We start from the raw sequence: 12,946 nt of genomic DNA, 5'->3' as shown, positions 1-12,946 counted from the left end.
ATATGCATGCATACAAGTCCTTTGGTTGATCAGTGTGTTTAACATTTTAAGGAGCTGCCAAATAGTTTCACAAAGTGACTGCACCATTTTACATTGCTAGCACCAGCATATGAGAGTTCCAATTTCTCCGCATCCTCACCAACACCTGTTGTTTTCTGTAAGAAAGTCTTTTTCTAGAACAGTTCAGTGAATCTAAGTGAACATTTTAAAGGTAGGGACTGATTCCCAGTTTCTATCTCTGCTTCCTGGCTTCTGCCCTTGGAAGGAATTATTTTCCCCTTAAAAGGGCGTGTTGTGAGAAGCCACTTGTTTTCTCCCATCTTGATCCACTTGTGACCAGTGGCTCACGCTTAGGAAGGAGCTCGTTCGAGTGAGAAGAGCCATCTGAAGCCTTGGCTTCATAGTCTCCTCTTTGTGAAGGATCTTGCAAGAGTAGAACCTGCCCCACTGACTCGAGCACAGAACTCAAAATCAGAGGCTGTCACACATGTGAAGTCATTGCTCCTAACTCGTGTGATGTCAGTTATTGAGCAGGAAGAGTGTGTGCCTCTTACAGCCTCTCTTGCTTTTAGATGGATGACGATGATGATGACGATGATGTAGGCGACCACGATGAAGACCACCCTGGGATGGAGGTGGTGCTGCATGAAGACAAGAAGTACTACCCCACCGCTGAAGAGGTGTACGGTCCTGAGGTGGAGACCATCGTTCAGGAGGAAGACACCCAGCCCCTCACAGGTACGCCAGGAGGCTCTGAGTTGTGAGAGCAACAGTGAAACTAGAACACTTCATTTCAGAGCCATCAGCAAACTTGAGAATTCAGTAAATGAACTGATTAATTTTTCTTTACCACCATCAGGTACCATTTCTGGATTGAGAGTCACTTAACCCTGGTTTTTTGTTTATTTGTTTTAATCCTCACCCGGGGATATTTTTCCATTGATTTTTAAAGAGAGTGGAAGGGAGGGGGAGAGACAGAGAGAGAGAGAAACATCTATGTGAGAGAGACACATCAATTGGTTACCTCCCACACGAACCCCAACCAGGGCCAGAGATCTAGCCTGCAACCGAGGTACATGCCCTTGACTGGTATAAAACCTGGGACCCTTAGGTCCGTGGGCCAACACTCTATCCACTGAGCCAAACTGGCTAGGGCAATCCTGTTTTAATATTCAATAAAACTCATAGCTTTTTTTCTATGGAAATAAGAGTTATTTCTTCATTTATCTAATATCTATTTAGGTGCTTGAAGACTGTATTTAAGTTCTCCCACCAAATAATCCCAACTCCTTGAGCCAGTCCTCGTGGTGCTTATTTTCTAAGGAGTTGCGTTCTGTAAGTGCAAGTAGAGGTTTTGAACTGACATTGACCTCAGCCTATATCCAGTCCCCCTCCCTGTGTCCCACAAAATGAAGTTGAAACTCGGTCCACAATTCTCCTTTACTGTCTTGTGCAAAACAGCATTCCCAGAACTTCCTCAACATCTGAGTGATCCTTGAAAATAACAAATTGATATCACATATCATGCATTCCGAAAGCTAGGCCTAATGGAATAGAGCTCTGTATTTTTATGTTTTCTGCCTACCTGCACATCATTACTTTTTTTCCCCCCTAGAACCTATTATTAAGCCAGTGAAAACCAAGAAATTCACTCTGATGGAGCAGACGTTACCTGTCACGGTGTATGAAATGGAGTAAGTTATAAAGTCTCTCAGCCTCTCTTCATGAGTAGTGTAGGTTCATTATTTCATGGGGGTATAGGAAGTGGTTTGGGTTGAAGTAGCCAGTGAATTTCAAAAGCAAAATCTCTCTCTACAATTTTCTAAGATTTCCTTTCAGTTTATATGGTTTCTGGGATATTTAGTTTCATTCTTAACTTTTCTCTTGGCTCTCATCCATATCTCAGCTGTTTTCTCTTCTTCCAAATCTCTAGTTTGGTATTAAAAGCCAGCCGTAGTACTCAGAGAGTACTAAGTATTATAATTGTCAGTGTTGGGCCACCAGAGCCTATTTTGACTCGGCAAAATTGCTAAGTGTTTTGGAAGCATAATGATTCCATTTTGAAAATGAGGGCAAAAGTAGGTAGGTGTACAGGGTGGGCAAAAGTAGGTTTACAGTTGTGTGTATGTGAAACAGTTTAGTCCCTCTTTTTTTATATATATATAATTCTTTATTATTGAAAGTATTACATATATCCCCCTTTTTCCTCCATTAACCCCCTCCAGCCCATCCCCCCATCCTTGCCCCAGGCCTTCAGCACCCTATTGTCTGTGTCCGTGGGTTATGCATGTATGCATACAAGATCTTTGGTTCATTACCTACCACTCACCCAGAAACAGTTTATTCTTGAATTATTATTTATTGATTATTATATTATTTTCCATACAAATACTGTAAACCTACTTTGCCTAACCTTGTATGTATGGAATAATTTAGACTCTTCAAACTGTTTTTGCAAATATTTAAACTGATTAATTCACCTGCATAGCCCTCGTATATTGAAGTGTTTGTGGCTCACTATTAGATAATGAAGCTTTTTTTAGCCACATTGTCATCTCGTATGTTCAAAAGAGTGGAGTCCCTCATCAAATGTTCAGCTCACCTGCCATCATTTAGACATTTTTGAAGCAACTTTTCAGTTATCTTCAGAACTTGCTTCATATTCCTTTCTATTCTCAATGGTGATTATTTTAAATCTCCAATCTTTGAAAGTAGACTTGATCTTTTTAAAGAGCCAAAGTCATCTGAAGGCTCCTTGCCATAAATAATGTGGGTGATAAGCAAGAAAGACAATGCAGGTTTTGGTAAAGATGGAAGTTCTCTGCTCAGCATTGTTAGATGCCATGTGTTTTGTTAACTAGCTCTGATGACAGTTTTAAAAGAGAAACTCCCAAAGTTATTTTAAGTCCCTTTAGCATCAGTGGAATAAATGGATAGCATTCAGTCTGAAGATTTTGAAAGGGATAGTACTTGTGTATGTGTGTTAGTTCTGGTATTGGTTTTGTTTCTTTTTTCCCTTGCTTTCTAACTCTTATTATTTTGCTGTTGAAATCCTCACGAGACTTTGCAGATTGTGTCACTTTCATGGATAAGTCTATTCCGTCCCCAAGCCAGAACTATATAGGTGTAGAAATTCGCACCTGCCTCCGAGCACTGTTGGTCTGAAAGTTGTTCCTGAACAACTAAAAATTCCTAAAACACTTTTGCACCCCTCCCCACTTAAAAACTTTTCAAATTTCCTTCCGCTTTCAGTTTCTTGGCAGATCTGATGGATAACTCAGAACTCATCAGAAATGTGACCCTTTGTGGCCATCTCCATCATGGCAAGGTGAGAGAACTTAGCTACCTGGGACAGGATTTCTCTTCGTTCCTGCTCATTTCTTCAGCCCTCAGCGTCATAGGTTGGGGTTTGAGCCCATAAGGTGGGACCTCCTGACTCTGGGGCCTCTGCTTATTGTGAAACCTCGATGTGAAATTCTAGCTTTCCCTAATCAGCATGCGGAGCCTGTTAGTAAACCCTTGCATGCCCAAGCCTTGTGTCCACAGCTGGACAGAAAAGGGGAAAATGAGCCTTACTCTGATTTCATATGACTTTATTTCCCTGGGGATGCTTGTCCAAGGAAGATTGCATCTTTCATTTGAAAATAATCCTGTGGTTTCAGTGTTGATCCTTTGCTGTCCCATAATCCTCCTTGTTCTCTTCCTTCTCTCCTTATCCCTAAATGATGTGTTGTACTGGGAGCCGGGGGACGAGTAGAATAGATTTTCCGCTGTGGTTGGCAGGTTTTAACCTTCTCTTTCCTTTCAGACGTGTTTTGTAGATTGTTTAATAGAGCAGACTCACCCGGAAATCAGAAAGCGCTATGACCAAGATGTAAGTAGAAATGCTGTTGACGGTTTAGGATAAGCCATTCAGAATATACAGGGGGGCTGGTCCGAGTGCAGTGGCGCCTACAATTAATTGATCACAGAATATACAGGGGGTCTCTCTCCCCCTCCCCTTAGCGTTCTCACTCACTATAAATAATGACGCCTTCAAAGTGCTGCTTCATGATTGTAATCTCTATTAATTGCCTTTAAGAAAATAATTACAATTTTATCAGGAGCATAAAGAATATTAATCTGCAATATTTTGAGATGATCTGTTCTGCACTTGGGATCCCTCTTCTCTTCTGATATATTCTGACTTTTTTTTATTGTTGTTAATCCTTACTCGATATTTTTCCATTGATTTTTTAAAGAGTAGAAGGGAGAGACAGAGAGAGGGAAACATTGATGCGAGAGAGATACATCGATTGGTTGCCTCCTACTCGCACCCTGACCAGGGCTGGGGATCGATCCTGTAACCGAGGTACATGCACGTGGCCAGGACCTTTCAGTCCACAGGCCGACGCTCTATCCACTGAGCGAAACCAACTAGGGCTTTTATAGCCAATTCTTTTTCTTTCTTTTGTTTTTTTTTTTTATTGATTTTTAGAGAGAGGGGAAGGCAGAGGGCTAAATAGAAACATCAATAAGAGAAAAACATCATCAATTGACTGCCTCCTGGGCATATGCCCTGATGGCGAATTGAACCAGCAACCTTTGGGTTCATGGGTCAGTGCTCAAACACTGAGCTATACTGGCCGGCTATAGCCTATTTTTTCCTGTCATAATATTAAAAGCTTTCTCTATAAATATAATACAATTGGACTGTGTTGTTTTCATGATAAATTTACATGCCTATGAGTGAGGCCAAGTGTGGCTGCAAGTCTCAGTGTAATAATTGTTCCATTTCTGCCAGATTGACTGTTTTGACATGGGCGGGTTCCATGAAGGCTGGATGTGTCTCCCTTCACCACGCTAAGAATTGGGTGCATTTGGTATAATTTAGTTTCCCAGCTATACCTGGTCTTCAAACACACATCCCAGAAACACACATGCAGGGGCATTTTCCATCTGTGAAGGCACTGGTCTCATTGTCCGGAGTTTCTGTAGGGAATCCCTGCTCTTTCCATGTATTTTCTTCCTGAGGCAGAAACCTTGAGTTGGGAGGTGGTGGGGAAAGTTTGATCATTTGTGTGGGAGAGGAGTCTGAATTCAGTTGGTAACAACAGTTTATTTTTTTCAGCTATGCTACACTGACATCCTCTTCACAGAGCAAGAGGTAAGCTTGCTTTGGGAACTCCGACTGTTGCCCACACCAGACCCAGCAATAGTTTTGTAGGGAGAATAGGGAGTCTTTATGGTAACACTTCGGTCCATACCACAAACCCCTCTCACTCCTGGCTCTTTATCTCCTAGCTTCTACCTTCCAGTCATCCCAGGATTTCTAACTTGAAAGAGAGCTGGCTAGGCAAGCTGTAGGATAAAAGGGAGGAACCCTCCTGCCCTTGATTGGATTTAATGTGTCTAATAGGGCAAATACTAAGAGACGATGTGTACGTTTGTAAGTTATGCAGAAGCCAACGTGATTTTTTAAATTATGCTTAAAATCTGTAAGATGACTTCATCCATATGACAATGCCTTTCTAGGAGTAGCTTCTCTCTCTTTTTTTAAAACCTTACCAGGGATCAAGCCGGAAACCCAGGCATGTTCCCTAACCAGGAATCAAACCAGCAATCTTTTGGTCCATGGGTCGATGCTGAACCACTAAGCCACACTGGCCGGATGCTACTGTTGTTTCTTAATATATTTATTTGACTAGAGTTTAATAATTATTCCGTATCTCTCTCTCTCTCTCTCTCTCTCTCTCTCTCTCTCTCTCTCTCTCTCACACACACACACACACACACACACACACACCCCCCCCCCCCCCCGCCCACTGGGTATCAAGCCCACAACCTGAGCATGTGCCCTTGCCTGGAATTGAACCTGGGACTCTTCAGTCTGCAGGGTAATGCTCTATCCACTAACCGAAACCAGCTAGGGCCCCGTTATAGTTTTTTTTAACTGTTTTTAACCTAAAATGCCCCCAGGTGTTTTTTTTTTTTTTTACTTACCTAATGCTTGGTTATTATTTTTGTTTCCAGTGTATGAGGAGGATAAAACTTGTCTTACTTTTTTGGTATTTGAACCAACCTCCCTCCCCAAATGCTGTTTAACATTAAGATATTTCATCTTCAAGGTCATTCTGGTTGGATGGCTAGACACAAATCATACCTACCACAAAGAGATAAATCCGTGTAATTTACTAGCAACTGGCAAACCCCAGGAGCAGAGTGAACCCCTCTTGTATAGGAAGAAGACTTAAACACTCTCTTTTTGTGGCTTTCAGAGAGGTGTTGGCATCAAAAGCACTCCTGTGACAGTGGTTTTGCCAGATACTAAAGGGAAATCTTACCTCTTCAATATCATGGACACTCCAGGTAGGACATTCCTTGACCCCTCTTTGCTTCTGACTAGTTAATTAGCAAGTGCTGTGCTCCAGGCTTTCCATTTGCTCCTCTCTTTACTCTTCTCTAGAATATTTGAATTTTAGGAAATTTTATTCATTTATTCACTGGAGCCTGTTCAGGCCCCATGCTAGACGCTATGGTAACAAAGGCGAGTCAGACATGGTTCCCCCCTCAGGCAGGCTCAGTCTTTTGAAGGAGATCATGGCAGCAGCACACCACCTGCTTGCTGGTGGGCACGCAGGTTACCGTGGAGCAGGGTGCCTTGCTCCGTGTTTGGTTCTTTCTCTTTTGGAGAAGACCAAGTGGGGCAGAGTTTTGAACAGGAAAATTTGAATTTTAACAGGTTGGTCTTCCTTGCCCAATGCCCTCATACCTGGCAGCCCTGCCCCCCACCAGCATCTGGCCAGGTGCTCTCTCCCTTGCTCCTGGCCCTCCTCTGCCTTTCTCCTGCCGCCAAATTGTCTTCTGTTCCACAGAACTCTGCTTACTGCTGAGTAGACTAATGTGAATGTTACTATGTTATGCCCTCCTAGCTAAAACACTTTCTTCTTTTTGTGGGACCTCTGTATAGAAGTTTAATCCAAGGATGTGACTCTACTGGTGGAATTTTATTCACCACAGATTGCTGTGGGGAGAGGGAAAGGGGAACTGGGAGCTTGCAGTACCCCTCAGACCACCTACCAGTTATTGTGCTCATCCTGCCACCACACAAGTGGCAACTTAGTGACTTGGATGGTATTTGCTTTACAGGGCATGTGAATTTTTCTGATGAGGTCACGGCTGGCCTGCGCATCTCAGATGGAGTGGTGCTTTTCATCGATGCTGCCGAGGGCGTGAGTCTGGACCCCTGCTCCCTCTTCGGTTTGCCCCACCCACAATGCCCAGAGCACTGAGCAAGCTGGGAACCAGAGATCATGAGAGTCTGTGGGATTAAGGCTCATATTTGCTCTAAAATTAAGGAAATGAATGAAGTTCAAAATTAGTTCTCAGTTCAGGGAAGTTTAAAATGAATGATAAGGACCCATTGCTATTCAGAAAAAGATAAAATGACAAATGTAAATAAAAGGAAGGGAGGTGAGTATATTCATATAAATGGATTTTAAATATTAATGAATGGTTTTAATCATAAGAGAAATTGGAATTAAAGGACCCAGGGTGTCTTTTATATTTCTAAATTGAAAGATTAGGTAAATTGGCTAACCTCATTCATGTTGTCATTAGTGAGATAACCAGCAGAGGGAGCCAGAATTGCTTTTATTAAATTGATTTTGTTTTGGAAAATTTTCAGATTTATTGAAAAGTTGCAAGTACAAAGAACTCACCTTCATTTGCTTTGTAATTCTTTCTGTACATGTATACACATACTCACACGTGTATGTATTCTTCCCTTGAACCATTTGAAAGTAAAATATTTCAGAATGTATTTCCTAAGAACAAAGACATTCATTTACATAACCATAGTACAGCTACCAAAATCAGGGACTTTAACCTTCATACATTTTGTTGTACAGATCTTTTTGTACAAAACTTAGTCTTACTAATTGTCTCATAATGTCTTTTATAGAATTTTTTTCCTATCATGCTGCATAGCATTTAGTCTTCATGTCTCTTTAGTTTCTTTTAATTGGTTAGAACTATTCCGTTACCTTCTTGGTCTTTTATGAATTGACATGAAGAGCACACACCATTTATTTTGGAGGATGTCTGTTTGGGTGTGTCTCATGTTTCCTCGTGATGATGTTCAGGTGACTTTTGGTAGGAATGCTACCCAAGTATATTGTGTTCTTATTAGTCCATCCCAGCAGGAGGCCTATGATGCCACCTTATCGCATTGGCGATGTTAACTTTGATCACTTGATTAAGGCAGATCTATCAGCTTTTTTTCAGTGTAAAATTAGAATTTTCCCCTTTGTAATACATAATTTGTGGAGGGATACCCTGAGTCTGGTATACATTCTATTCCTACAGTTGTTATCATTTATTCATCATTCCTAGCTTGTTTTTATAATAGTTACAGGTGGTGATTGTCTGACTTGTATTATTCCTTCTGTATTTATTGGTTGGAATTCTGCTGAAGGAAGAGCTTTCTCTTCTCTCCGATTTGCTCATTTATTGTCAGTGTGGATACAAGGATTTTTATTTTACTCTGTGGGTTATAATCCATTGCTGTCCTTATATGTTTTGATACTCTAGTTATCCCAGGTTTGGCTAGTGAGAGTCCTTCAGGCAGACTTCTTTATCCTTTGGACCTGTCCCATCCTTTTTTTTAAAAAGTACTTCCTTACTTTTAGGCACAAAAAGATGTTCTAGAATCATCTTGTACTTTCCCTGCCCCAGTCCTTGAATCAGCCATTTCTCTAAGGAACTCTGACTCTTTAGAGTGGGGATTGGTATTTAGAAACATCAGGACATGTTCCTCGCTACTGGGGTACATTGCTTCTTGGTCCTTTCACTGAACACAAATGATATACATCATACATATCTGTAACTATTTTTACTCATATATTAGAAAATCATTGACACAGCAAAAATGAAAGAAAGCATTCGTTTTATCCTAATGGCTGCACTTCCATATTAGCACCACAGTTCTTTCTAATTCTCCTGTCCCTTCTCCAGCACTGAGAAACCTGGCTCCCAACGTCATCAGTGTATTTATTCGTGAATCTGCCTTCGGGCAAGATGCCATCTGATTGCACCCAGTGGTCTAGGTCCCCTCTTTTCCTCGTGCTTCCTGTTGTACAGCAGCGCCCTCTTTGACGTTGCTCTGGACTTGCCTGCCCTCTTGGCTCTGACCGCCTGTGTCTCCCAGGTGATGCTGAACACGGAGCGGCTGATCAAGCACGCGGTGCAGGAGCGGCTGGCGGTCACCGTGTGCATCAACAAGATCGACCGGCTCATCCTGGAGCTGAAGCTGCCGCCCACGGACGCGTACTACAAGCTGCGCCACATTGTGGATGAGGTCAATGGGTTGATAAGGTAGAGGGCCCTTGGCAGTGTCCTCAGGGACTCTGGTTTTTATAAATTTTAACCTTGAACTCTGGAGGCAACTTGGATTTCTTGGTGTGTGTTGATGAGCTTATTGGATGGGGCTAGAGAAGCTCATTGCATGGCCCTACAGCAGTGGTTCTCAACCTTCCTAATGCCGCAACCCTTTAATACAGTTCCCCATGTTGTGCTGACCTCCAATTTCATTGTTACAAATTGAACATAATTAAAGCATAGTGATTAATCACAAAAACAATATGTAATTATATATGTGTTTTCCGATGGTCTTAGGCGACCCCTGTGAAAGGGTCGTTCGACCCCCCAAAGGGGTTGTGACCCACAGGTTGAGAACCGCTGTTCTACAGGCACTGACTCCACAGCCTGGCTTCCTTCACTTTCTGCCTTAACCACTTGTGCACGCATCTTCACACATCTTCAGTTTTGTATTGTGGTCAGTTCCTTGAGCTCTAGAAACAATCTCATCTTCACCTCATACCAGGCATGTAAAGTTGGGCAAATTACTTAAGCTTTTGAGCCTCAGTTTCTGCTTCTGTAAAAGGGGATAATAATAATATTTGCCTTATGATATGTTATAAGAAATTAAGTTGATATCTGATGTAACACGCTGGGCACAGTGCTTAGCAGTAACTGATCAGTGAATAATATTAGCTAGCTGCTCTTACCTTATTAGCACTCAGTAAATGAGGGGGCTGTTGGGTGTTGTTTCTGGATATAGCTGCTTTATGAGATAGGTTTACAAGGGCTTACATTAATAAGTATGACTGATGGTTGGAAGACTTAGAATACAGTATCAAGGTGGCTTTGAAGAATAGGTTAAAGGTGAATTAAAGACAGTTATCTGTAGCCTGAAGAATGTACTGAATGACTTCTTGAGGCCCCTCAAAGGGCCCAGAAAGAGACCGTCCTACAGAGAGGACACCTCTCCAGCTGAGGATTGCGGGCACTACCTACATGGCCAGAGACTGATTGACGTGCAGGAGCTTCTCTGGTTGCAGCACTGATTACTACCAGGGATACCTCCTCCCTGTCTCTGGAACAGCTGAGAATGACTAGAGCCTAAAATAATACCAGGAATCCCAAATACGAAATGATAAACCTCTTCAGAAAGGGAGATGGGGTGGGATAGGACTAAATCCCGATCAGCCAAAATAGGAAGTCACGAAGTCATGTTTCAGCCTCTAAACAAGAAATAGCCATGTTAAACATATTATTTAGGAATATGGGAGTAAATGTTCTAAAAGCAGCTTTGAAAGAATTGAAACCAGTTGCCTCTGGGGAGCATAACTTGGGAGTGAAGTAGGGGACTGCTCTTTATAATCCAATACTTTTATTTCTAAATTAAGAAACTCCATAAAACATTCTGTAGGGCTAGGGTTGTGGATTTGATCCCTGTACAACTAATTTTGTTATAAATATTAGTGGACTTGTGATGCTATTGCTTCTGCATGACTTTTAAGACACAGTTTTTTTAAAATAATTTATTGTTGAAATTATTACATATGTTCCCTTTTTTCCCCCATTGACTCCCGTTTGCCCCCCACCCCCACCCCAGGACTTAAGCACTCTATTGTTTGTGTCAATGGGTTATGCATATAAGACACAAAGTTTTAACACAATTTTTAAAACAAGCCCTAGCCGGTTTGGCTCAGTAGATAGAGCATCAGCCTGCAGACTGAAGGGTCCTGGGTTCAATTCCGTCAAGGGTACATGCCCGGTTTGTGGGCTTGGTCTCCAGAAAGGAGTGTGTAGGAGGCAGCCAATCAATGATTCTCATCATTGATGTTTTTCTCTCTCCCTCTCCTTTCCTCTCTGAAATCAATAAAAATATATTTTAAAAAAATAAATGAAAATAAAGCAAGCCAAACAAAACAGAAGAAAGATCTTTAGGGTGGTGGGAATGGGGAGCAGAGTTACTTTTCTTTTACTTGTGCATTCATTCATTTATACTGGTGTATGTCTATTTGTGTTTGTAAGATAGGGATTTCTCCAGAATGCACTTCTCTCCAGTCGCATTAGACTCATTTCCTGTGTTCTAAGACCTTTGTCTCTATCCTCCAAGTTTTCCCTGTCTGTCCGGTGCAGTTAACTTCTCCAAGATCATGCAGAGTGTTCCCAGCTCTGGGAAGTCCGCTTGTTACTGTGAGTTAGCGGACAGCTTCATCATGTCACTTTCTTGGACCCGGCTGTTGGCAAAGCTGACTGTATTATGTAAGCCCAGTGGAGGGCAAGGGCTGGAGAGGCTGATACTGAGTCTGCCCTCTGCCCTCGGTGTGAGTCAGCCTGGCTGTGCACTCATGCCCGTCTCTGTTTCAGCATGTATTCCACCGATGAGAACCTGATCCTGTCCCCACTCCTGGGCAACGTCTGCTTCTCCAGCTCCCAGTACAGCATCTGTTTCACGCTGGGCTCCTTTGCCAAGATCTATGCTGACACGTTCGGTAAGTCTGGCTGGCAGTCTGTCTCGCCTGTTTCCCCAGAGTCCCGTGTGTCTTTCGTGCTGAATGGTTTAGAAATTGGCTTCCATCAACTGTTATTCTCACATTTCGGGCTCTTTTTGGCCCCTAGACCCTTTCTTTAGGCTCAGTGGTTTCCAAACACTAGAACAAGAAAGGTAACTAGGAAGAATGAAGAAAGAGCTCCTTTAGGAATAAGACTCTCTCTAGAGGAATTATCTGCGCTCACAAAGCCCCTTCAGATCTCTTCCTCAGAGATGGAGCCTCCCTCATTAGTGGTGTTCTAGCTGGCTTTCCAGCCATGTCTAGGCAGGTAGAAAGTTTGTAGACCCACTTAAGAACTCATGATATGCAGTCAGTGCAGGTGATTCTCTGCTGCGATGCCCAGTTGAATGATTTTATAGGTTCGTGGAGCCTCGACCAGCTTCCCATCTCAAGAGGCTCCTGCACTCCTCTGTACCTCTGTGCCTCCTTCAGATTCCAATAGGCACCATGTCTTGTGTCGTGTGCCAAATTCTGTGCTTCATTAGAAGGGTCATATCACCCTGTTTTTATTTTATTTTTAATCCTCACCTAAGAATATGTATCCATTGATTTTTTTAGAGAGAGAGGAAAGTAGAGAAACATCGATGTGAGAGAGAAACATCAATTGGTTGCCTCCCATACGCGCCCCAACTGTGGGTGGAACCTACCACCTAGGTATGTACCTTGACTGGCAATCAAACCCGCCATCTTCCGGTGCATGGGACGACACTCCAACCAACTGAGCCACACGGCCAGGCGGTCATCCTGTTTTCAGAGCTGAGGAGACAGGCTCCGTTAGAGGTCTCACAGCTGGCAGGCGCTGGAGCACCAGGGTTTCTGTTCCCGCCCTCAGCTGTCCTGCCTCACACTCGGTGTGCATACGCTTGCTCTTGTGAAAAAAATGAGTAAATAAAACTTGGTCTTTCTTTCTTTTGAATATATGCATACATATTTACCACATTTTCATTGCAGAAAAGTGGAAAATACAGTAAAATCTAGTCAAGAAAGGAAAATTCGCCGAAACTGGTTTGGCTCAGTGGATAGTAAACAGGCCTGCGGACTGAGGGGTCCCGGGTTCGATTCCA

The 12,946-nt window shown here is 42.6% G+C and overlaps 1 protein-coding gene across 1 annotated transcript in view; it reads left to right on the top strand.

Moving 5' to 3' along the window:
* EFTUD2 (elongation factor Tu GTP binding domain containing 2) overlaps positions 1–12,946 on the top strand; it is a 34,772-nt gene that overhangs the window by 7,442 nt on the left and 14,384 nt on the right. The window contains exons 3-12 of the mRNA XM_006776911.2: positions 573–738; positions 1,616–1,694; positions 3,253–3,328; positions 3,809–3,874; positions 5,111–5,146; positions 6,258–6,348; positions 7,129–7,211; positions 9,188–9,354; positions 11,698–11,822; positions 11,950–11,995. Of these exons, the coding sequence (XP_006776974.1) occupies positions 573–738; positions 1,616–1,694; positions 3,253–3,328; positions 3,809–3,874; positions 5,111–5,146; positions 6,258–6,348; positions 7,129–7,211; positions 9,188–9,354; positions 11,698–11,822; positions 11,950–11,995 (935 nt within the window). The remainder of the gene's footprint in view (positions 1–572; positions 739–1,615; positions 1,695–3,252; positions 3,329–3,808; positions 3,875–5,110; positions 5,147–6,257; positions 6,349–7,128; positions 7,212–9,187; positions 9,355–11,697; positions 11,823–11,949; positions 11,996–12,946) is intronic.

Source organism: Myotis davidii, unplaced genomic scaffold, assembly GCF_000327345.1.
Source record: "Myotis davidii unplaced genomic scaffold, ASM32734v1 scaffold109, whole genome shotgun sequence".
NCBI lineage: Eukaryota > Metazoa > Chordata > Mammalia > Chiroptera > Vespertilionidae > Myotis > Myotis davidii.
The sequence above is the reverse complement of the archived record's forward strand: the minus strand, read 5'-3'. Positions and strand labels throughout refer to the sequence as shown.